Source organism: Gavia stellata, chromosome 31 (genome assembly GCF_030936135.1).
Source record: "Gavia stellata isolate bGavSte3 chromosome 31, bGavSte3.hap2, whole genome shotgun sequence".
Classification (NCBI taxonomy): domain Eukaryota; kingdom Metazoa; phylum Chordata; class Aves; order Gaviiformes; family Gaviidae; genus Gavia; species Gavia stellata.
In genome coordinates this window covers 829860-856577 of record NC_082624.1, presented here as the reverse complement: position 1 = coordinate 856577, position 26718 = coordinate 829860, and the positions used below count along the sequence as shown (strand labels likewise).

The window sequence follows — 26718 nt, the reverse complement described above, 5'->3', positions numbered from 1 at the left end:
TGTTTGTACATGACAAAACTATCTCGAGGCCTTCCACACTGACAGTTAAAAATGCCAGCCTTGCATAGCAAAAAAATCTTGCTAGAGAACTGGAGACACATTGGAAAATGCCTAAAAACTGCACCTATGCCCCCAAAAACCAGGGGACTTGCCATAAATGCAAAGATACAGCCTTGCAGTCCTCCAGCACAGTAAGCATGCAACAAACACGGCCATCCACATCTACCTGCTGAGCTTGCATCATCTGCTGCTGCTGGTAATATGCAGCCTGTTGCTGCTGCTGCTGCTGTTGCAGAAGCTGCTGCTTCAAGAAAAGCTGCTGTTGATGCTGAGGTGTGGCTTGTGGCTGAGTAGAAGGGACCTGGGGCTGCGCCTGCGAGGCCTGCTGCGGAGCCGGCACCTGCTTGGCTTGTGGCTGTGCCGGTGTCTGTTGAGGTGCTGCTTTTTGCTGGGGGATGCTTGCAGGGAGTGAAGGCTGACCACTGCCCAGGGTAGCCGGTCCTGCAACTGGTAGGGAAAAAAAAGACAGATCGGTTAGATCAACGTGCACCACAGCCCTGCGGTAGACAGTGCCCGGCAGGAAGGCACCGCACAGAGAACATCGTTTCACCTTGCGGCTGAATGGCTGCTTGAGCCGTGGGTCTCTTCCTAGGTGTCAGGGCTGGCTGAATGGGTAGAATTCCAGGGTTGGGTTGTGTCTGTCCTGCTTTAGGTCTCTGGCGGGGTGCTATGGAAGTTTCTGTCGTAGGGATGGGATCTGTCAGCCTACAAAATAAGGTAAGGTATTAAAGGAAGAGCAGTAAGAGCACAATCTTTGTTAGCCTGAGAGTCGGTGCATGCAACACACGGTAGGGGTTTAAAAACCTCATCCATACTTTAGCAGTATGTGATTCATGGTGGTGAAACATGTGGGCATCCAGACACAAAGGTCAACTCTTTCCAGAAAACTGCAAGCACAGTAAAACCTAACGGATGCATTCACAGCAATTAATCCAACACTATTATTTTGACTTCTTTGCCAGTTGTGGCATCTTCTCCTGCTGGACAGCTGGAACTTGTCAAAATCACTCAACTCATTCAAGTATCTGCTACAACACAATGTTTAAATCCACTTGGAGTTCTGGATGAGCAGATGAAGGACATCACAAATTAGCTTAAAAGCAGCTGGTACCTTTGGGCAGAGTTGTCTAAATTGCCATCTTTAGAAGTACCTTAAGTTTAGTACATCTACCTCAGAATCAGGTCATTGGACCTCTTCTGATCTCTGCTCAACATTTACTGAGCTCCAAAAACGCGCAGCAACAGAGCCAAGAAGCCAGACACCACCCTGCCCTTCTGTGGATACATTTGCTTGTTAGATACCAAGTTGTTCTACTAATGTGAGGGTAACTGCACTCAGTTATGAAAACAAACAAAGCAGACTCCTGGGACTGACTGACAGGAGGAGAGATGCCCTATTTCAGAGTCTGAAGAAAACCATTGGTTTTGGAGTGCCCATTGCTGTACTGCTCACTTTGCAGTAAAATAAGGTACAAGTTTTGTCCAACAGAATTTACAAGTCTCAATTACAGTATCATAAGCAGAGCAAGCAGCAGCAGGAGAGGAGAAAAACCACAGCAGTACAGTGGTTTCCCCATTAACTGGGCTGTTCGGATGGAGACTGCTTGGGCTTTCATGTCCCCCCCAGAAGAAATTACAGGACTCTTGCAGAAATCACAGCAATTTCATACAGTAATTACTGGGTCAGGTTATCATCAGCCGAGGGTCAACTCAAACAGCAATAGCCCCCGATGCGGTTTCTCAGCAGACTCGCATTCTTTGGGCCAATTCCAGGCCCACTGCAGTCTTTCTCCTGACTTTGCTCTCAGGTACTCTGGATACTGCCTCCGGACAGATGACATAGTAGATTCATCTAAGTGCACAGACTTCAAGTGCTGCTGTCAAGCAATGTCTTCAGTACAAAAAGCCTAGCTGTTGAGTCATGCTGAGTATCGCCCAAGTCCCCACCTCCCTCCCCCATGCACAAAAATTTCCCCTAATATCTGCATTTTCTGCCTTTCAGATCAATGGTTATTTATGTCGTTGAAGCAGAAGCCTCAGGACTGCAGTGTTTGTCTCCACGTGTAAATGTAAGCCCACAAGGAAGCAGCTAAATATACCAAGCATCTTTCCTAATACACAGCTGAAAGACAACAGACAAGACAGAGGGCCGAGTACAACGTGGATGTGGTTACCTGGCCTTTGGTTGACTCTTCTTTGCAGCAGCTTCACTTGCTTTAACTGGGTCTGGGAGTTTAGCAGGAATTGGAGAGTTCTGCAGATTCCAAAAACACCAATTTTTTTTATTTTGAGGGCAGAAAACAGAGTCAGAACTAAATTTGCAAAAGCATCCCAATGAAACAGGGAGATTGGGGGACCCCCAAAGCAGTTATTCCTCATGCCGGACACAGGACAAACCCCTCAACGTTAATGTCATGAGGAGACAGTAGTTTGGGAGAGGCTTTACAAGGGAAAAATAGGGTTCAGGTTTTTGACTATTTACTACATGTGGAATCCAAACACAAAGCTTCATAACACAACCTGGGTATTTTAAAAAGACAACCTTATTAATACTGCTATAAAAAAATACAGTCATAACAGTACCAAAACCAGGTCTTATTCATAAAGACCATAAATAACCACCTGAACATGGGGGGAAAAAAAATTAGGCTTCTCCTTACCTGGAAACAACAAAATAAAATGTCGTGTCACAGATGTCCAGAACACCGTAAGAAAATACTTGTCAACTCTATTATTCAGCTGAAGTCTATAAAGATACACTAAGAAGGGGCAGATGGTTGTGTAAGGTCTGATGTAGTTCAAATGCAAGTTGGCTAGTCTCAGCCAGACGGCAGACACAAAACTGCTATGTTTAAAACCAACTGCAGCACAGATTACACATGCTATGATGAATGTGCCTGGAAATCAAATCGGTTTCACAAGCATGGCCTAATTTTTCCATGTTCACATGCACAAGATCTCTTGGTTGGCCTCACACTGGTAACTGGGTGAGGAGGTAAATCAGGGACAAACAGAAATGAAGTATGAAACAGAACCCTGATTCTTGCCCCCACCCGCCCCCCCCCCCCAAAAAAAAAAATCCCCAAACAGCACTGCTAATTACAAAAAACCCCCTCCTAATTATAGAACTGGGGAACAACCAACAGAATACAGCAGAATGCTCAATATTCAGCAATTGTCACCCCCAGTGTCCTCCCACAACGCCCTACATCAGTCCACCCCTTTGCTACTCACCTGGACGTTCTGGACTGGGCATTCCTTCTTTGCCAATTTGAATGCAAAGTAGGAGACCTGATAAATATCGGGTCTCTTATCAGGATCTGGCTCAAGCATATACCCTTTAAAAAGATAGAGATGCTAACATCAGAGCAGTAGAACAGACAGCTTCACGTGAGCCATTTGTGGCAGTGTATCAGACTAGATAGAAGGAAGACATTTTTTTACGCTGAGGGTGGTGAGACACTGGCACAGGTTGCCCAGAGAGGTGGTGGATGCCCCATCCCTGGAGACATTCAAGGTGAGGTTGGACGGGGTTCTGAGCAACCTGATCTATTTGAAGATGTCCCAGCTCATGGCAGGGGGAGCGGACTAGATGACCTTTAAAAGTCCCTTCCAACCCAAACTATTCTATGATTCTGCATTTGGTATAACCAGATGCTAAGAGGATGCCCTGCCTCTTTCAAAGCACCTGGTCAGTGGTCAGCGGGGCTGAGCTGATCGTCAGAAAGGGGCAAGACAGACAGTCAGGATGGACTAGGAGGCATTTTCCAATACAGCTATGAACCATTTGTAGCTGCTATCGAAGGCTCTAGGGCAAAGAGGGGAAATGCAGCCTGCCTCGTCAGGGAATAGCATTGGTTTTGGCTTCTGCATTTCCAAGTGAAGCCACAGGAAAAGAGCTTGATCCAACCCCAGTGTGTCAGTGGGGCAGGAAGACAGGCCAGCCACATACACCACCGCCTCTGCATAAGCAAAGAAAATACCAGGCTGCTCTGCAAAGACATCCAACTCTGTGTTAGTCAAGATTGTGGCTAGGAAAAAAAAAAAAAATCAAATGCTGTGCTGAAAACAAGAGAGCTGCCCCAGCTTTGCCAAGAGTAGTGCATTGTACCCTTAATTACACATTCACTCTAGTCAGTGGGTTATTTATAAATCATTTCAGTTCTGTTTCTCAATTCACAGAAGATGAATTCTTATCGCTAGTCTAAGTCACTGTGGTTCTTTTCAGTTCCTTATCCAAATAGATTTATTACTGGAGAAATACGTTTCTGTATAAATAGGCTTATTGTGCAAGTTTCTGTAGGACTCTCAAACGAAACGGTTGTCTGTTTTCCTGCCTTTCCACAGAGTTCACAACAGCCTAGCCAAATAGAAATCTCTTTGTCACAACTGTCTTTTGAAGAGTGATCTCCTAAGCTACTAAAAGATCACTTTAACCACTCATGTGTGCAAGCAAGTCTCTTAAAGAAGAGAAATACCAATGGTTTTATGGTAGGAGCAGGGAACATAAGAACAAAACACCTCTGCTGCTTGCTTAGTTCTGCGGAAGTAGATTATGCCACCGTCAGAGACACTCACGGATGAGGCAGTGCATGTCTTGCGAGTGCCGAGAATTATCTGGAATAGTGAAATTGCCATCACAGATTGCCACCTGACTCTCCCCAAATGGCAAGGTGAAGTAACACAGCTTGTACAGTAAACAGCCAAGGGCCTGAAGAGAGAGAACAGAGCAAAGGATTTAACAAACCAAAGCAAAGCAGGGAATGGTACAACTCAAATACCATTGTAGATAACGGAAAGTGCTCTAGCTCGTTCTAATACACAGGTCCCGCATGACATCAGGACTACATTTTAGCATCCCTGTGATCAACTTAAACAAGCACAGTTACATGGGAAGATAAATACATGAAGAGCTCTCCCTCGCTAGGCTGAGATACTGTAATCTGGGGGACTGCGTGCGTATCATCACACACATGCCACAGCTCCACATACCACTACACAGTGTCACCCTGCATGTCATTTAACAGGCAAAGCCTCTTTCTGCCACATACTGGAAAGAAAAAACAAAGTAATAGCAAAAATAAATGGCAGCCATCATCCTTAATACATTTTTTCCGACAAAGAAAAATCCAAACTGTTTCCAAGCTTAAGTTCAAACAACCTTTCAACCGTTACAAATATGTACCAGGGAGAGATACACAGATGAGTCTGCAGGCTGCTAGGTTATATCACCCTTCCATCTATTTCTGCGCTGCTTTTGACAGCAAGAACCACCTATTTCAAAAGAAAATACAAGTTTTGCACAAAGGGCTAATTATGAAACACTCCCACCATCTCAGAGGGGACAGGGGGGGTAACATTTCCTAATCCTAAGCAACTCATCATCAGCTTTATCTTTTGTCATAGGATTTCACAATTAAATTGCACTCTAGTTTAAAATAACCTTGGTGAGATTTTAGGAAAGGGAAGTTACAAATAGGACAAGCGCTGCAACAGGCCTTGAAGTCAAGGCCCCACTGTGCATGCCACCACAGGCTGGTCTGGAAACGCTCAGCGGGTCACTAGAACAGAATTCCTTCCATGCCAGGAAGAGAAGAGCCTTTGGGTCTCCGCCTTTCCACTTTATCACAGGAAGGAGTGCCAATCCTAGGTTCTCCTCCGGCTGCCTTTGAGGCTCTGACAATCTTTTCATGCTGTTACAGCTGTGACGCTCCCTCTCCGGGTCTCTAACACCAAGACGAGTGACCCAGCACTGGTACAGGGCCCAGTTCTACAAACCTCCTGCTGAATAGAGAGGAGCAAGAGCCCCACAGGAGCTGCTGCGTTCCTGACTCGGAGCTGAGCTCACAGAGAGGACAGAGGACTCCTCCCAGCAGATGTCACGCCAGCAATTTTCCCTCTTGTACATGCAGATGCCGAGCTACTGAGGATACATTAAAACGCTCCTTATACTGCTTCTGCCTTGTTACTTCCTAGCTCAGGGCTTCAGAAACCATACAAACATGCTCTGAATTAGCATTTTAAACAGATCCCATTTACCGAATTGCCACTACACTACAAACGGTACAGACTTTTTTTCATCTCCGTCCCCACTAAAGGGAAGCCTTCCATCCTTGATCAGGTTAGCTAGTAACAGATTACACCACAGCTGCATTTTGCTCTCAAGATGAAAAGCATGGCAAGATTGCACCGATCATTAGAAAGAGCAGTGCAAAAGCTTGGTCTGTGGCCAGGTCTGACAACTCAGACCTGTGTTACACTGTCCACGATAAGCATACTATTACTCCTGGGGGAAGGCCTGTTTTCTCACTTTTCTGCTAAATTCTGACCAGTAACTTTGATTTCAGATGCTTGCAACCCAACCCAGGCACAAGTAGTCACAATACTCTGAATTTTCTGTTTTAACTCTTGAGATACAAAATTATGTTTGCACTGTTCAACCCTGGAATTTCATACATCTCTAAATTAAAACCACATGGGAGGTAGCATGCAAAGAAGCATGCATGTTTTATCCACAAGCCACCCTGCTCAGCAGTAACTCACCAGAAACGTCAAGCAGAGGAACTCTTTATTCAGAAACTGTCCAGTCTCTTATGGAAACTAGATTAGCCCCAGACAGAAAGTCACCCTGTCTTTATGGTAATGAAAGCAAGCTGCAGTCTGGTTGTATGATGTTAAGAATTTTTTATACGTACCCATATGTCTGCTTTTGTAGTAATAAGTTTGCCACTATACAGGTTGACCATTTCTGGTGCTCTATAGGATAACGTAGTGTACCTGTAGCAGAAAGATCTATCAGTGAGTTCGAAATGGGTATCAGATGCATTTTCACAATGCCACACTTCCCAGTAATTCAAAATTCACTCTTGCCCTATTCACTTTAGGGAAAGGAATACTAAAGAAGATAATCTGTGGGAAAATCTTTTAACAACAGCATCTGCTACATTCCTCTAACAATAAAATAGGACTGTAAACTGCCCTGTGAAACCAAAGCAGTAACCAAGATCCTTTCCAAAGCAAGCAATTTACTCACAGAACTGTACAGTCATTTTAAGAACTGGAACAGAAATGTTCAAGGATTCGGAGTATTAACAAGGTCAGTAGTCAAATGTCCTCTGCAATGTCCTCACTGCTGGGGCTTTGGCCAACTGTATTAAAAAGATTGTAACCAGATACGTGGCTCCTAATAAATAGACTTCCATACCAGGACTCCTGCTCGGAGTCATTGTCAACAAGGGAAAGGTTATATTGTATCTCAAACTATAGCTATAGAATCTGCCTCATTTTACCAAATCACTACAAATAGAAAAGCTGGAAACTGCGCCACAGTTTAAGAGACTCTTGTGATAAGATTTCCTATCAGTAGGTCTATAATTTCTGCTGCGGCACCTTGCATGCTATTTACCTTTATCACAAGAAAGCATTGCTAAAGGCAAAGTTTTTGTAGGCTTGTTAAGTGTACGAAAAGGGCATTCCAAAGGGACTGCAAAGCCAGGCTAGGTGCGCTCTAAAAACTTCAGTCAAACAAATCTAGGAAATCCATGCAGGTGTAATTGAACCCTAACAGAAAGGAGGCATTTGCACGCATTTCTAACATGCTGTTTTCTAGCCAGAATATCGTATTAACAGAGCTGGAAAATCTGCAGCAGTGATGTTGTTAGAACTAAAGCAAGACCAAGGACCTGGAGTCTGCTCCATTCCTGATCCAGGTCCTACTGAACTGCCAGCTGAGTTCCCTTTTTAAAAGTATCAAGGTTTACCTAGTTGCTACCACTATAGCAGGTCATGCATGGGGCAAGGGAAGGAGCCAGATTAAACACCTCAAGGTCCTTACATTTTCTATGAAGAGCTGAGGAGTTAGGCCATGCATTCCCTTAGTCACTGCAAGGATTTATGATGAGTGGCTCATGGAGGACAGGGATTTTAGTCATCTGCTGTACTGCAGTTCAAAGAAGCCAAGATAGATGAGGGACAGAGATAGACTGACCCCATAGATAACGGAACATGTCACTACCTCGTCAAGGTGGGCAACTTCTCTGCATTAGTACACTCAGTCTTTCAGGTCCAAAGGCATTACATCAAGCTCAATTTATTGCTTCACCTTCCCCCAGGCATTTATTTACCTGCAGCAGATGCTTCTATGCAGCAGCATCCAATCTGCTACAACAGGCCTGAGTAAAATTTAGTCCCAGTACAAGAAAAAAGTTACCCTTCAAACACAAACTATGTCCGAGTTGAAAAGGAAAAGCACACTTACTTTTTGATCTCCTCCTCCACCGCATTCACCCCTTCTGTTTGAGGGTTCTGGAATTTGTTAGTAGCACTTCCAAAGTCACACAGGACATAGTGACCACGATCGTGCAGCAGGATGTTTTCAACCTACAAGCAGCACAGACAAATAAAGAATCGCTCAGACAAAAAACCAAACCATTTATTTTCTTTAGATGAGCCAGGGTTTTTAGTGCCTAAAGACCTATCAGACACATCCTACAAAAAAGCAGAACATGACAGCAAAGAAAATATGCATCAAATCTCTTGTCACATCTCCTAAAATAGAAGTCAAATTGCGGAAGCATAGTCGTAACACTGCCTTCCATCCTGTCACCTCTCCTTTCTCCTTTTGCAAGCATATCACCTTGCCTCTACTAAGACTACTATGCACTTGAGGACAAGAACTGTGTCCCCGTGTCTTTAGTGCTCAACTTCTCTGAGCTACTATGACCCACACAGTCTGGCATCTGAATGAGGGACAGATAATACAAGCTGTCCACAGCTTTATAAAGGGCAATACCCCCTCGCTGTCTAGTGGGGCAGAGAGGAGGCAAATGGATGACAGCACACGCACTTCTATGCTTTATGAAATTATAATGCACCTCCAGTTCCTTGCCTGCATTTCACCTGTCACTTCGGGTCTCATTCAAAACAAACCTCAGCTTATGCTCACACTTTAGTTGCTTGTTATCAGAACATGTTGGGTATCCCATACTGCCAAAACAGTGGTTGTATCAGCAGAGGTTCCTCCATGCTGCTGAGAAGACAAGCCCTTTCTTTCAAATACTATTTGGTAGCTTGAATCAGGCAACTGAAACAAATGCCAAAACAAACACCTGCGATAACTGAAAAAAAAAAAAAAAATTATAAAATCAGCAAAGTCACTGCCTTTCCCCTAAATACTCACACTTAATCATGCATTAACAAAAATCCACCTAAGAAAGCTGTCTAAATGTTACGACACTGACATAAGATGTGGAAAAACCTGGGTTCAGTTCTTTGCTTTGGCATAGCATCCCTGTATTCCAGTTCCTCATCTGTACAGTGACATTAACAGCATGTTCTCTCAAGGGAACGCACACAATTTTTAATGTATTTATCTTCAATCAATGTCAAATGCTCAGATACAATAACAAGATAAAACATACTGCTCATATATTAAAAAAAAATTACCACATAAGCATTCAAGAACAAAACCTTTTGGAATTAGACCTCTCCATCAAGAATTATGTTTACAAGAAGGAAAGAAAAAGAAGCAGTCAGCATTTTAAGCATCAGAAAATGCAGCCAAATTAGAGCAGCTGAGGGGGGAAATGCTGGCTTAAAACCAAGGGTTAAACAACACCCCTTCCCCCCTCTGCTATCCATCTGCTTTGAATAAAGCATTGCACACAGATGTTCTCCCTAGCAGATCAGCACTGACAGCATTTTTCCCTATTCCCTGCAAATACTCAAACATTTCCAGAAAAGTTCTTCCACTTTATCTGGCTGAGAAGTCCGAGGTGACTTCTCACTGAAACATCCTGCAAGTTTTGCTAAACATCAGCACTGGACTATCCAGCAACCAGGCTTGTTCAGTAACTTCCAGAAAAAGAAAAAAAATACAGCAAAACAAAGTACCTGAATTACTGCTACTGACTGCCAGGCCAGAGAAGACTGTGTTTTAAAAAGAGTATGGAGGTGCCTTCTTCCAGTCAGACACTCAAAGCTGCAATCCAGTTTTCAGCACTACTGAGCGCTTACAACTCTGGCTGCAATCTTTGACATGCCCAATACTTACAAAGTCAGATTTAGACCCCAAACAAAAATCTTTAAGGGAAACTATGAACGCCGTAAGTTTTGTTAGTCACAGAATGTAGCCAGCTTCTGTCCCTACTCTCTGAAACAAATGCCTGCCTTTGCTAAAACCAGAAGTGGAAAAAAAAAAAGCACAGACACAGACTGCTGAGGGATGAGGAATAAGGCTTTCTTTAACTACCAAAATCAACACACGTTATCCTCTCGTGACAGCAATGGCTTCTACGGCTGGTATTTCTAAGTTCAGGTGGCGATTTGGGAGGGATGCACAACCAAGGTGCACTTTTAGACTGCTTTCCAGTGCCTTCAGGTCTCTTTAGAGATGTTTCAACCTCCCTTCCTCCCCTGGCAGCAATCACTATTTACTTCTGAACACTTGTTTAGTATTTCATAGCAAAGAAATGAATGCAATGTGACATTTAAGAGCACTAACTGATTTTGGCACAGGCATATTCTTAACATCGTTGATACAAGGGTTTACCATTAGAAGACTGAACAATTTTACGTATCACACACTGAACACAGATCTGTCCAAACAAATTCCAGGCAAAGGCTTGTTGTTGGCATCAGGGCAAGACTTGGCATTACAAAGAAGGGTGATGGAAGAAGGCACAGAGATAACAGCAGCACAGCGTGACTGTCTTATCACACCACAGAAGTGCAACACTGGGAGGACTCCTACTAAAATGAAAGCAGAAGAAACTAAATCCTTAACATGAGAGCACAACCTTCTGGCTATTTCAGAAGGGAGGGAAAGGAAAGGAGAAAGATGTTTTGATCAATAGCATCCTCTGGGTTGACTGACACAGTATTTTGCTGTATCCTGCTGTGTGTCTGCTACAAGAAAGTTCAGCCACTCATCTGCAAGCCAGTCATCTACTCCTGGAACCAGATGGGTTCAGACTAGCAGAAGCATCATAGGTAAAAGTGGGAGACCTCGCTGCAGAAAGCTCCGAGCGGTAGAAATCAAAGTTGGCTCTAAGCTGGTGCTTTGAACAACACGTTATAGTATGTGAGGCTGCAAAGAGAAGGTTAAATATAAAACAAGTTATGCAAACAACTGCCACTTGGTATAGGGTAGTTATGTAAATCATTATCATCAGCCCTAGATAGATTTCCCCCTCACTCCACCTCACTAAACCCTACTCCTCTGGGGTCCAACAGTTACAGTTTCTCTACATAGATTCCAACTTAAAAACAGAGACTTCACAGCCAGGGTAATACAACAGATAGCCGTAAGAAGGTTTGGCCATTTATTCTTCGCTGGTGAAAGGCCTAACCTAAAGATACAGGAAGTGTTCTACCCCAGACAGAGAACAAAAATACACTTTTTAGGGAATGCCCTGCAGCAGCAATGGCCTATGAACCCTGAGCATGAGGAAAATATCTGCAAGAACAAGCAAAGGTAACCACGCAAGGCAAGCCTACCGCCAATAGGCTTACGCTGCCTCTACAGGGGTCCTGACTAGGGCAGAGGCAGCACATGAGGGGCTTCCTAATTTTTAGGAAAAAGTATCATCAATATACACCTATTTTTGTGGCAGTCAATCAAAGCTCATGAAACTAAACATCACACCTTGTACAGCATATCATACAGCTGAAAGCACATGGAGACGGACTGATACAGCACCTGAGAGTTAACCATCAGATCAGGAAGGAAAACCTTAACAAACAAACACAGGGAGGACATACTATCTTTTTTGTAGCCTTTATTCGCAATGAGATGTCCACTTTTGCCTACAGGCACACTGCTTAAAGGTGCTGTTGTCCCCAGCTGTTGGTCATTTCCCACCAGTTGGAGACTGTCCCAACAGGACATTGTTCTGTTTCAGGCATAGCCTGTGGGTTAACAAAATCACAGTCACAGGCTGCTGAAGCTAATCCAGCTGCGTTTGTCTGAAAGGGCTTAAAGATTATTCACACGATCCCTTCTGCTGGCAGAGCTCTCTGGGCAGGAACCTCCAGTTAGAGCAACATCAAAGAGCTGGAAGGCAAAAAAAGCCTCCAGTCCCCATGCAGCTGTCTGCAAAGTCAACATCTGCCTGCTCTTCAACAGGGTTATGTTCACCCCAACAAAACACCTACCCGATGGATGCCTCTCCTTGCACTCAGAACTTGTACAAAACTTTCCTGGCCCTTAATCTCTCTTGGAGTTGCCTTATTGGCATTATTAAATTTGAACTCAAAAGTCAAAACATATCTAAATCATTTATTCTGTGTTAGTACTTAGATGCCCAATATGACTGGAGCTCCAGAGGTCATCACGACAGAAATAATACAATATTCAGCTGGGAAATATGTCTCAAAGCAGAGAAGAGCCAACTCTCTGACCTTGGGCACAGCTTACCAACCAAGAGCCAGGCCTTGCAAACTTTACTGACCTAAGCACGCAGTAGTGGGCTGGACATCAGACCGTAACAGTCCATTTCAATTGCAACTCAGTGTAGAAAGTAACACTCAAGATCAACTCACTAATCCATCACAGATGTCCCAGAATTTATTCACAGGCCACACAATGAGTTTGTTCTTTATTAAAAAAACCCAGGGATTTGCCAAAAAAGGTAGCAGCAGGGGTTAATATCAACTGGAGAGGTTCCTGTTCCTAAGCCTCATCCTCTCACCCCAGTTCTCCTTGACTATACAAACTCCTGCAAGATGCCCACAGACCTGAACAGCTTTAAAGCCAGGCCTCAGATTTAAGACTCCACCCGTTTTATTCTAGAAAAACAGATGTCAGTCTTGTTTCATATATTCAAACCAACTGAGCAGTGGGGTCACAATCATTTGAAACATGCTCCAGCATAGCAAACCCTGAGGATTCCCCCCCCACCCCCGCACTACCTGGCTCTTGTTGGCACACGTGGCATCTTTTGCTCCTATAAAACAATGGCCAGCGGCACAAAACAAAGATCTCTTGAGCGCTCTGAAAACAGAACCTGACCCACAAAGCACATCTGAATTTCCAACGACCACAGGAGCCTCCTTCTTGGCTGAATATATTATTCAGGCACTTTATGAGCTGGTTGAGAGGAAAGGGAATGTCTTTTTGTTTGTTTGATTATAGACATGGGATTTTTTCAAAAGCTCTCCCTGCTGGCCTAGCTCTGTTCCCAGCTAAGCACAGAGAGTTTTACAATGCACTTTCATGGTCAGCAGAGAGTTAGAGGCCAGTTTCAAAAGCTTCTAACGACTCCGGCCCCAAGGCCAACATCTCTGGAGGGATCCTTTAAAGTGGGTCCGGGGAAACAAATTTATAGCATGCTTTTTGTGAACTACCTTATAACATCAATAGTGTTTCAGGTGGTAGAAAGTCACTGTGAATAATTCATCAGAGACATTCTGGCACATCTCCTGTGCAAAACAGAATTATTCCCAAACATTTGTGTTTGAGTAGATCTATAGATGGTAAACATATGGTAAGCAGCAATGAGAGGCTCATTTCTTTTTTTATCTTCCAATAGAGAGAGGTATTTATGCCCACTTTTCCTCATTACTAACAACAGAAGAAACACAGTACCGGTATTCCTGTCTGCCGTGGCGTAGGCAGCAAACAGACACATTAAAGAGGATGCACACTCCCTGCTGTATTACTGGAGTCCACAACTCACCTTCAAATCCCTGTGGATTATTGGCGTTTTACACTGATGCAACCTGGCTACGGCTTCGCAGGTGTCGCAGAAGATCTGCAGGACCTCGTTTTCTGTGAATCCCGTCTGCAGGCGTTGGTTCATAAGGTTGACCACTTGACCTCCTGAGGAGAAACAAACACCAAGAATCAGAGCAGGTACACGAAATGAGGTCTGGCCTAGTCTAAGTCCCAGTCCTACCAGACATACCTTGTCTTAGTCAGCTCCCCAAACTGCGGCAGTAAGCACGCAAGAAGTTCATGAGTTCAAATTCAAAATTCGCACCAAGCCTTCCCCAGAGGCTTTTTGCAATTTGCTTACTCATGTTGTTTCATTCTCTTTTCCTCCCCTAAATCCCAGCGGGTTTTGTATATCTGCCCCCAGGGCGTTACCTCTCATCTAAACAATGCTTCAAGAGCAGCAAGTAGCTTCTAAGGCCCACGTTCACCTGGCTGTGTTAACACTCAAATGTAATTCTCTCTGACTAAGCCACGTCTTTTTCTTTCTTCTTCAAAATAAGACTTTTTTTTGTCAGACTAGAGAAATAAAAGGCTGAATTTGGGGCACCCACAGTCCACAAAATAGCCTGCACATGTGAGCAAGAGAAGGGAGAAAGGGAGACACTCAAAAAACCCATACACTACTAAGTGGCTTGGCTAAAGTCACAGACTGACAAAAAAAATTTAAAAAATCCATCTATAACAAGGGAAACTCCAGACAAACAAAAGCAAGTTTTTATGAATGAGTCCTGAATTTGCCTCAACTTTGAGGTTTTGTTGCTGTCAAGGCCTTTCCAAAACAATCCACACAGAGGTTCCTCCCCCCGCAAAATACCCTATACACAGAGAAAAAACTCCTTTCTGAAACTTTGGCAAAGCAAAACTGTATCATTTCACATCACAAGTATCAGAAAACTTTCTTTTCACGGTACAAAAGAAAAGCTCAGCTTAATAAATTGTACAGCTGTGAATATTCTGCACTCAAAGTGAGTGCAGCTCTGCACACAAAGACACACTGATTTGGTTTGGAAGCTGTTTGACACAAGAGGAAAGTAATAAGGGAAAATCCACCATATAACAGCAATTCCTGTGCTTCAGTCTGAATGTTGGAGAGAGACAGAGGCAGGCGTGTGCCGAGCACAGCATTTGGCAGAAGCAAGCCACATGAGAAATACCACCTTGCAGCTCCGCTCCTTTCAGATGGAAGGAAACACCTTAGAAAGACGGTTTTTACTTCATCAGCCCAAAATCTGGCACAGAGGGGAAGCTAATGCAGCTGGAGGGAGCACATTCTGAATTGCTATGGTTTGCACTTCCCTCCACAGTGGGGTCTGCAACGTGGAGCTGAGTACAGATTTACTAGCACTCCCAGGCCTATTTCTTACAACACTCCTTGTGATGTTTAGGTTTAAGCTTACAGAGAACTTACATGTAGTTTTGCTGAAGGAATCATTACGTAAGGTTCTTCCTTTTACCAGCAAACAAACCCAATGCAAGTTAGTCAAGATTCCTGCATCAAAATGAAGCAGCAAAGAGGGCACGGCACAACAGAAAGCTGTACCGTACATGTTTAAAGGCATTTTAGTATCTAATTGTTCTTGCTACAATGCACCTGGCTTCAGTTAAAGGCTGAACAGTCCCAAGAATACCTATTTCCATCAGCTGCCACCATCCAAAACAGCCACAGACTTCTGAAGTCACCTGGCCAAAACATTATTTTCACTTAACGCTATTCCTGCGAGAGGCATTTGAGCACAGCACATGCGTCATTTTCCAAACACCACATCCTAGCCACAAGAGATCAAAGCTTTGGGACAGCTGGAAGAGACTGTCTGGCCAGAGACAGCCAAGCAAAAAGGTCAGAGGTAAAAGGAATACTTTTTGGCTTCACATTATCCGTTTCAAGCTTCTTCCAGAACAATCCTAAGTCACGCTGAAGTGGAAAAAGCTTGCCATATGACATAAAGTGAAGAAGAATTTTATTCCACAGCCTGGCAGCTTTAGAAGAGCCACTTCTTGTGTCGACTAGCCTATGGAAAACAGCAATACTTATTTAAGGGTTCTCCTTCACAACAGGAAGGATCTAGGACCATGCTGGGCAAGGGCACAGGTGGTACCAGTCCCATTAACAGGGTCAACATAGCCTCACGAATCACCCACTTCTCCACACTTAGTTTTGGCTTTGCTTTGTTCAGAACAGTTCCTTAGGAAGGGCCAGGCCTAGGAAAAGGTTTGGTTTTTTTAAAGGAAGATGTTGTGCAACTTTCCTGTAAGTGCCAAAAAGGGACAAATCTACCAATGAACAATACGTTGAGCCCACGCTCACCTCGACAGAAGTCCATTAGTATCAGCACTTCCCACACGTCGCCACTGCTTACTGAGTTTATGCTGGAATCAATGTATCCGACAATGTTCTTGTGGCCAGATAGGTCCCGCTGTAAGATAAATAAATTCAAAGCATTAACCAGCATATAGAGTAAGCAACATCTTAATCTGGTTCCTCTACGCTGAACAGCTTTCCTAGCTCTTCTCCTAAATAGGCGCAAGCTTCTGTCACTTTGGATTAATCGCCACACAAAACTTGAACAAATCTGAGGTCTGTCTCTACCTGTTTTCCTTCCAGAAGGATTTGAGACAAACAGCAGAGACACAGCCAACCTGATGAACTAACTTGTCCAAGGATCAGTCCACATTTTTGCACGTTCCCTTAGATGGCCCAGGCCAAGCTACCTGGAGCTGCTCCTCCTGTACGTAGAGGGGAGAACAAGGCAGATGTTTTGCGGTGGCCGTGCACAGCGCATGTTGTGCTTACTTTTCTCATCTCCTTCCACTCTTCTGCTGGCAAACAGTATCTCAAATCTTCGCATACTCAAAAAAAAACCCACTAAGGTAACAAAATAAATTTTAACCTTGCTTTCAGAAGTACCTTATTTTAAGGAACTTGATGGATTAAAGCACAAGTTCTCGTATCAATGACTTATCCATGACAGGTGCTAAACCTGCAGGGAAAAGTAATTTCCTTGGGACTGTCAGCTTCACACACACTCCTGGGTGTGATAGCCAGTCCAGTTCGGTAAAAGAAATCAAGATTCTGCTGGCCACATTCTGCTGTAATGCTGCAGGGTTGCAAAAAGTGCAGTTAAGTTTAAAATACTACTTTATTGCACAAAAGTTAGGAAAGAAGAAAATATGTCCTTTTAGTGACGTACTGGTTCTTCAGGGCAAAGATTAGTGCTTATGCTAAGATTCAGTACAGGAGCAAGTGGACCTGGCAAGTAAGAAGGATACTTCTCACCTTCACTTTCCAGGTTAGCCACACATTTCAAAAGAGGCACGAAAGACACTGAGATGATGGAAAGCACCAGCAAGTAAAATCCAAGTAAACAAGCTGTGTGAGCACAGCTAAAACCTTTGATGAAAGATCTAATCTCAACTTTTCCCATGTAGCATTAGCTACAGTGATGACAAAGCATGCCCAAAAGCTTCACTGCCCTAACCGCACAAACTCCAGAAGTTAACTTTAATGGTATTAACCTAATTAAAAGCTACTTCAAAAACACCCCCAGAATTGCTACAGGTAAGAGCTTCTGATACGAAGATCATCTACCCCAAACCTATACCTCGTGTTGTAAATTAGCACAATGAGGACTTTGTATTTCCTTCCCCACCTTCCAGTTGCTCTAAATGTTCATCAATATCTTTGAATACAACTTCAAAAGTGGCACCTCTCGTGTTTACCAGGCTCCAAACAAGACTAAGCAAACCTATTTGGATCATCTCAATTTTTTCTTTATTTAGAGATGCTAAGTTTAAAACAGCTATTAAAAATAGCTCTCCCACCATATAACTCCTTGTATCCAATAATCTAGAGAAACATTCCAGTGCTTATTATAAAGACTTCACTGTTTCAAAAGCCCAGGCAGTAACTACCCCACAAATACTGTTTTTAACCTATCAACCTCACCAACACAGAGGTAGCCTTCATCCCAAGGCAAAACATTACAAGCTGTTGTGGTACAAATTCATCTCAGGATGGAGGTCTTCCCTTCATGCACTGATTTGAGTTCAGAGACAGTTACATCAGAATCATCAGCCTTTTCTGATTAAGTCTAAAAGGCTTAAGACTTTAGCCCTGAAGATTGTCAGACTTTGGAGTCTAACACTCCCAACAACGCTCACCTCTTCAGCTCTTCCCTTTCCCATTAAGTCATGGGACTGACAGGATTTTTTCCTCCCCTCATTTTCCTGAGATTCCCTCTGCTTTTTCAGCTCCCCTGTTTTTCTTGTCCACTGAAACTATTTACATTTTAAATAACTCAGTATGAGATTTTCACATAGTCGCGTAACTCCAGGAGTTAGGCCTTTCCAAAAGAAAGACAGTTTTGCTAAGAAAACCCACAGTTTGCGACACGATGCTACACAGATCACAGGCAGAAGGTGACCAGGCTCTCACACCATTCCACTCCCAGTCTGGGGCCCCCAATACAAAGTGGTGACTTACCATGATTTGGATTTCTCTTTTGCAGACTTGCAAGTCGTACTCGTTATTGACGTACATCCTCTTCAGGGCACATTTCATCCCATTGTTAGTCCTCACAAGAAACACTATCGCAAATCCACCTGCGGAAGACACAAAATCATCTTATTCATTAACAAAGAAACCTCCTGGTCCTTGCTTCCGACCCTGTCCCTGCCTCCGTCTGCCTTCAGAGTACAGTCCGAAGAGGGAGGGCACTCAGCAGCTACCAACAGAGCCGCGCTGGGAGCGCCCCTTCCATGTGCTTAGCTCCAGAGCTTCCAACTCTGCCTAGACAGTTATTTCTAGGAACTAAAAGGAATCCAAGGGGGCAAATCTTCAGTTAATGGAAGCAAAGTTAACATTTAACATCTCCATAAAAACAAGCAATTACCGGTTACTTGTCCTGCCAGACAGTCCTTCATTGCTCCATGAATTTCCATTATGAAGAAGAAAGCCAAAGTATAAACAGCAATGTTGCCTTGGACAGAAATCAGAGCTACAGATCATCCGCTGAATTACTAAAGGCCTAAACTTAAAAGGCTTCCCAATTTTTGAAGCATCTAAGTTACATTACAAAGCTGATTTGTGCAAGAAGCAGAAGAAACCCATCTCCCACACATGGTTTGATGTTAGTGCTTTTAAAAAAAGGACAGAAGAACAAGGAGGAAAAAAGTAAAAAGAACCCCACAACTCATTTTGTGGTCATTGCTATTAGTAAAGTCAGGATGCCCAGGACATACTTGACTTGTTCAGGATGAAAGCCTTTCATCTCTGTTAGCAATGCATCAAAATATGTGTTTTACATTTGTAGTCCTGAACAGAAATAGAAAGCTGATTGAGGATGAAGGTATATAGGCAAAGTTTCGCACCTGGCTCCCAGAGAACAGAATGAATCAGAACAAAGAGTCACACAGATCCAAGTAGCCAAGAAGTGCTGGACAATGGTAAAAAGGGAAGCACAACGACATTGTTGATGCCACAACCTAACAGCACTTCATTTGCTCTCCATTACCTTACATTAGAGAACATATTTCTTTTATGCTTAAGGATTTCTAAAGAATCAGCTCAATAGTGAGTTATGATTTGGTGCTGCCGTAGCCTTCAGAAGTCCCACTACGCCAAGAGCTGTAGTTACACACTGTAAAAAGCTAGCCACATCCCAAAGAATTCTCATTTTAGAAGTCTGAGCCCTTTGGTGAATCCCATTCTTTACGAGCTGCCAGAAACCACCAGACCAACCATACATATATAGTTATATTTGACATGTTTGTACATAATTATTACTACCGGTTATTCGGCACTTAAATGAGTTCCTCCCCATTGTGTAAAATGTGACAAGCAAGACAGGCACATTTGGGTAAAATTTAGTGTTAAAATAGGTTGCATTTGCCAAGGCCAGTCTTGCAACAACTGGTGCTTACAAGCTGTTAACAAATCAAACACCACAACCAAAAGGCCCACTGAAGCTTTTACTAGAACTGGGATTTATTTTTACTAAGAAAAGATTGAAAAAGAGCAAATGATCAGACAACGCTGCTGTGTTCAAAGTATAACTCCCCCCATTTGTTATCAAACAGCTTTTATGGCACCCATTACAGCCCATCTTCCAAAACAACCACAGAAGTTACATATGCAAATAACATGCCCGTCAGCACCAGAGCTGTTAAACAAAAATCTCTTAGCATACAAAAACCCCCTAGTTTTACACAGCAGAGTTTGCCATAGGAGCTAGACCAGGTTTTCCAAGGAAGCTCCATTGACTTTTAGGAGCAGAACTAACAGGTAGCAGCCCAAGAGAAGTTGCAAAAAATGCAACAGAAAGAAGGAAAAAAAAAGGGAAGAAAAAAGTGTCAAGACTTCAATTAAAGGTCTTAAAAACTATAACCAGGCTGCAAAATGGATATTCAAATTTGGAAAAATGGGACATGGCCCTGGGACACAGCAAGCCATAGAGATGCTGCTCACTCCTGCCAGAAAGGATTTTAAACCCGTGTAGTTCTGGAGGGCCTCATTTCTTCATAGTGCTCAAATTCAGACACAAAAATAACCCCGACTCTCTCCCTTAAGCTGCTTCAAGTTGAGGATCTCAAATTACAAGTCATTTTTAAGAACTCCTAAACCCGCTGCGGTAGCCTTATTGTTCTACCCTAGCCACACTTGTCTCATTTCTGGAGAACAAATCTGCACATCCCGCTGTGCTATCTTTAGCCCAAAGGATGTCTATGTTGAAAAAAAGCAAGACAGCACTCTACTGATTTTTTCCCCCCCTCGTATAAACCACAACGGACCCAGTAAGAAATAAGGGACCCATAACCAGCACTGCTTCCCTAGTCCCTAACTTTAACACCTTATGCTTTTTAAAATCACTGCAGAGATCAGGTTTGGACTTTTAAAATTTCTGTACAGTATCTCCATGGACCACAGATAAAATCTAGAGAAAACATTAAACAAGAAAAAAATTCTCTTTTTTTTTTAATTACAGTCTCAGTCACTATCAAAACTTTTTGGGAATCACAAGACTTTTTTTTTCTTCTTTCTTCCAAATGAGAAAGCCAGAAGTCGTCCATCAGAAGCCTCCCCTCCTCTCCAGGGGTTCAGTTCCCTTCCCACAGCTCCTCTCGCCAGGCCTGGAGGCCAGCAGGATACTGTATCTCTGTTTACAGTACTACGCTCAGCAGAAAGAAACACGAGCTGAGCAGCAAAAATAGATCAATTAAACTTTAAAAAAAAAAAGCAGATCCACTAAATTCAAAGACCTCCTCCTTCTAAATCTTTGCTTCAGCTGAAGTGGGACCAGTACCTCTTCAGACCAACTGCTAACATCTCATTAGCAAAGTTTTGAGCAAGGTACCTCTCCTCTAGTCTGGATCCTGTGCTAATTAACGAAGTCACTCCTAGAGCACCCTCGCTAGAACACGTACATCATGCTATTTTGCTTACAAGCAACCAGGGCTAACTGGCAAAGAAAACTACAGCCTGCAACAGAGACGTAGCTAAACCATCCTGAGAGCTCAAAGGAAAGAGAAGTTTAGACTAACAAAAAAAACCCACTTGAGTAAGTTAATGCCTTCTGATACAGGACTGCAACATCAACACATAGGGACCTGCAGAAATATGGTCCGGAGCATTGAGACACGAATACATCAGGAGGAGTCGCATCCAAAGAAGAGGAAGCCTGAAACATTTGCAGAGCTGTCACACTACTTATACAAGTCATAGGAAAATTATAGCCTTGTATCCTTCTCTCCCTTTACCTTTAACTCCTGCAAACTTCAGCTGACGACACCACACATGGAAACTGTGCAAAATCATTTAAGTTATTTTGTCTGCAAATACACCTACTAATTTGGTTACTTTATTATTAAACTCCCACTGCCTGCAGATTAAAGCATGACAATTTTGCTACTAGTAAAAGCAGCATGCTTCTCTCCAGAGAAAACAAGTATTGATTTAATCAGGGTACATACAGCAATTTTTACACAGCAATCTAGAGTAAGCGACTTCGCCATCAGAGAAACAAAATTCAATGATCCACATCCATTCAAGAGAGAATGCAAAGCTTTACTTTCTAAACTGCTAATACGTCATCTGGTCTGATTGCTTCAGTTAGAACAGACCATAATATTCCTTCCAAACTACAGTTTACTGAGCCCAGGTTTTGACTGTACCCAGGATTTAGTCCAGAAAAGCACAACATAATCAAGAATGCCCTCAGGTAGTCAATTCCACATTTAAATCAGAAAAGGTGTGAAAAATGCCACCCTAATTTGAGTTTATCTGCATTTATTACACCTTCTGCTGCTAATTGGCTTCAGCACTCCCAGTTTTGCATGCAGAGAACGGGACTGCGCAACACTCAGTAAAACAGCAGGAAGAGGAGGGAAGCAGAAAGAGATAGAGAAAGAGCACAACGAACAGCAGCTTCTTGCTACCCTCCTCATACACAATTGGCTCTAGAAATACAAGATCCAAGCCCTTTAGCAGGGCATACGGGACAATTTTAGGAATACCGAGAACCTATACCTGCAAATTGCCTTCCAAAGGAAGCAGCAGGTGCACAGACAGGGCAGGGAAATCAGGCCACCGGCTTTCATGCATCGCGCACTTATTTACAGAAATGGGGCTTGATCACATCCATGTGCCAGAGCGGATCAGAGCTACAAGGGGAATCCTGCTCCTTCCAGGAGTGCTTCGGGCTGTAGGTCTTTCCAGAGCTATAGGTGTATCTGCTTACAGGTTTCTCGTGCAACAGAGAAACAGCAGGGATGCCTTTAGTGCTCTGTACCTAGACCTAGAGAGATTTCCTTTTCAGTTTCTTGTGCACAAGAGACAATTTTAGAGCTCTGGTCCATCCTTCACCTCTCAAGTCCCTCGCACATTTATTACTGACTGCTCATGAACTGCACATCCTCCTAAAGAAAACAGCACTCGCCCAAAACTGTTGCATTGCAAAAACGGTTAACACTAACACCACATCAGCGTTTTAAGGTTAGGGCTTAAGGCGTCTCAGTAGGTTACTAGCTAATACACTTGAAGCATTTTGAAGCACTTGAAACTTTTCTATTGGCAACTGTGGCCAATACTTCAGATTCATGCTAAAAGAGCAGTTCCGGAAGGACCTGTGCTCCTACAGCTACCTCAAAAGCAGCAACTTTGTTGGTAAGCAGCAGACAGAAAATCCAGTTCACATTTTTCAGCAAGGCATGACAGAGAAGAGGGGAAAGAGGACCCAATAGATGGCTGAAATTTTCACTTGGCAGCATTAAACAGCCCAGAACAGCAATGCTGTTCAGCACAGCCCAGGAAGGGACCAAGCTATCAAGCACCTGCACCGCAGCCAACACTGCCTAATGAAGGCTTTCTAATGGATTTAAGCGTTTTCTTTCACCTACCATGCAGCATTACACAGTAGAAGAAGGACCCGTTTGCAGAAGCTGATGGGTGTCATCTTCTACGGGTTGCAGCGGTAAGGACGGGTGCTGCCCAGCTCTCGCTGTCTGCCTGGTGACCGCTGCACTGAACAAGCAGGTTTTGCTTAGACAAGTCATACGGCACTCATCTGAACTCTGATGGTTTTTCACAGCATCATGCTGAAATGAAAACACTTACCTTAGCTTTTAACTATCTTGCTAACAGCTGCTCCCCACTGGTTAATTCTTCCTCCTTGCACACTGCCTATCTACAACATTACCACCTCGTCAGCCTCAAGGACTACTTTCCACTTCCAGAGCGTCGGACCACAACCAATTTCTCCCTCTTTATTCCAGTCCAACCCCCAACTTTGCTAAATCTGGGCAAAGTTGAAAGGAAATAGATCAAAGGCAAATTGACAAGCAATTATTATGAAGCACTGCCAGATGCACATTACAGGACCATTTACTTCTATTCTCAGTGAACGGCAAGCAAGACAACCCTTCCAACCGTCAGAAATTGCCAGCTCTAATGCACTATGCCAGCTCCAATACAATAGATAGAGATGCCAGGATTTGTGTAACTCCCAGCCAGCCAAGGTCAGCTCAAGAGCCTGCGCTGCCTCAAGTGAAGTTAGATAGCTGTGCCACACGTGGCCGGGGAGGGTGGGTCACACACAAGGCAGAGCTTAGAGGCGAAGTAATCCAGGCACTAGGAACATCCTCACGTCTTTGTCAGTAGAGCCTTTTTTCCATATGGAAAGCAAAAGGCGAGAGACCAGTCCGGGCTTCAGATGCAATAGAGTAAATACATCCAGGAACTTTGCAAGCACCAGAAGGGAGAGAAGCAAGAACTAAGCCTGAGAGTCAGCTCAGTGGACAGTCCTCCAGTGCACTGATAAACAAGTGCCTGTGATTTGAAGTTCTGAAGGAAATTCAACTCTTTTCCCATACAAGCCAGCAGAAGCTAAAATACCACTCTCATTCTAAGACATAAAAAGTTATTTATATGCTCATCCTTAAGACATATTAACATTGTTGAACAGGTAGCGTGCAGTCAGTATTGCAATCGCCATCAGCTTAGAGCCAGCAACAGCCATAGGTCTCTTGGAAAACATCACTGCCTTTTGCACTTAGGCCTGCATCTACCTCTACAACAGCATGGGAACACTATTACCTTGCTACACGCTTCTGCCCTGACTGTTGTTCTTGCTAACTGGTTTTAGGATAAGCTGAAAAAAGAAATGGGAAGTTCCAATTATCTCCAGTCAATACAGATGCCAGAGCAATTTTCCATGCAGGTCTGTGTCAGTGTACTGGCCAGTTTCCAGCACTGTTAGTTGTATTTTCAGCCCTCCTGTAATTTCAGCAGGATGCAGAACTCTTCACAGCCAGGCAAGCACTTCTGAACTAGGTAAAACCAGCTGCACAAAGCTGCACGTGATCCACTCTCTTAGCTCCTCGCAAGGTAAGAAGATAGCGCTCTGCTGCATTTAAGTGGTTCACGTGTATTGCAAGCCTGGAATCCTCTTGCAAACCGGTCTGTCACAGGCAGCCAGCAATGCCGATCTGCAAACAAGCACAAGATGCTCCTTCCAAGCAAGCTGCACTAACTAATGCTATGCTGAGGAAGTTTACAGATAAATGGGCTGCTCCTGCCATCCCCCTTTTGTGATAAGCTCTTCCAGAGCTGCCTTTCAGTGGGGAACATATAAATTAGCCAAGCTCAGTAAGTGCTGCTACAGCAGACAAACTGTACGCTGAACACTGCACAGCTTCCCCTCGATGGACACACTGCCCTCCGGCACAGCCTAGGTCTTCTGGAGCAACAGACCCACCTTACCCTTATCCTTCTGGGACGGCACCAGTAGTGGTGATGGTGAGGAAACCGTGAGCAGTAGCTTGTCCTGAGAACGCCCTTCCTACCAACACCATTACTCTATCTCCACACACAATCACTTACTCAGCTGTTTGAGCTGCATTTAAGTTCTGCTCCAGATCTTCAAACACACCTTATCAGATAACTATTTAAACAGCAGAGAAGAAAACAAGGTATTACTGCAGGCAGGTTTTGTGCCTGCCAGACAACGGGTCCCCACAACAAGCCTGTTTTGTTCATGCTGAGCCAAAACAAAGCAAGTTCAACCGTAGCCAGACAGTGTTTGAAGCACCAACTCAACCGACCACTTCACCCGAGTTAATCACAGTCCCGAAGAGGACTGGCTGGACTCTGCCCTGTACACACAGGATCTGCAGGACCAAAGGCCTTTTCACAAGCCATCACTGTTCCCAAAACACACCGCATTTTCTGTGTTACCCTCCTATGCCGATCCACCACCCTCTGCAAGAGACAGCAGGTACGCTAAGAAAACAGAAATAGCTTCATGCAAACACAATTAGGCAGAACACCACCTTTTAAAATCCACGTTGAACGTACCTCCCAGAGATGTTAAATGCTGTTTGCACAGGAGCAAATGAGACATGTAGCATGATGATCTCCCAGCTGTATGTTTGAGCTCTGCAATAACAGCTACAAAAACATCTCCATCACATGGATGTATCTTCCTTCTACAAACATTTTCAAGTTTTGTCTTAGATCACTTCCCCTTTTTTTTTTTTTCAAGGCTATGTTGGATAACCCAAAAGCAGCTAGGTTTGAGGAATAGGAATCGCCCCTCTTTTCAGCTAAGTTAGCCAAATCATTGGGCTTCAAAGAGCCAACTATCAAATCATCAATTCCCACATTATTAAAAAAAAAAATCACTGCTTCATTTTGGATTTTCTCCATCACCCTTCTACAAACAAATTAACAGTATCTAGAATTACCATAGTTCCTGATAAACGTTCTGGATGCCACTGAAAACTTTACTCTTCAGGGGTGAAATTCTTTTCTGAACTGGACAAACAACGCATGCGGTTTTCCACTGAATTCTCTCCAGCCTTCTGTGGTTTGCTCTATCTCATCCACCTCCGAGCTCTGCATGCAAGACAGCCCACCGTGCTTTAGTACTGAAGGTGAGGGGACAGCCAAGTGCTTTTCAGATGTCCCCAACAACTGCCTTAGGAATATTTAGCCTCCAGGGACAGCCAGCAAGGTGTTTTAAGCTCCGGTTATGCTAGCAGGCACTTAATTTTAAGTGCTTTGCTGAACCAGGCACAAAGCCACTCCTCATTTGCACAATCCGAATACTTATCGATTCTTATCCATCAAGAATTATGTCATATTTTCCCTTATCTCACAAGCCAGAGGAACTTCCTTAGCATTTACTTTCCTAAGTACAAGGGGCAGGGTCACTTGATTGTTTTATTTTTTTCCCCCCTAAGTCAGGATGCTGTAATCCAGTTACAGGAAAACCATACCAACCTCCCTTGCACAGGGCGTTTGCAGCTCACCATTCCTGAAGCTTTTTTTCCTGGCACTTATTTCTCCCATGGTCATAGCCACAACCAGCTGACACACAGACACTGCATATTACCCATCACTGGACATCATCACTTGGCAACACCAGGACCCTTTTCTCTCTGCTGCTGTACTG

General features: G+C 43.7%; 1 protein-coding gene across 1 annotated transcript in view; it reads right to left on the bottom strand.

Moving 5' to 3' along the window:
- The window catches only part of AAK1 (AP2 associated kinase 1), a 70060-nt gene that overhangs the window by 26106 nt on the left and 17236 nt on the right, over nt 1-26718 (bottom strand). The window contains 10 exon segments of the mRNA XM_059831556.1: nt 227-507; nt 611-765; nt 2235-2314; nt 3295-3398; nt 4639-4771; nt 6756-6837; nt 8318-8439; nt 13737-13879; nt 16080-16188; nt 18255-18373. Coding sequence (XP_059687539.1) covers nt 227-507; nt 611-765; nt 2235-2314; nt 3295-3398; nt 4639-4771; nt 6756-6837; nt 8318-8439; nt 13737-13879; nt 16080-16188; nt 18255-18373 — 1328 coding nt within the window.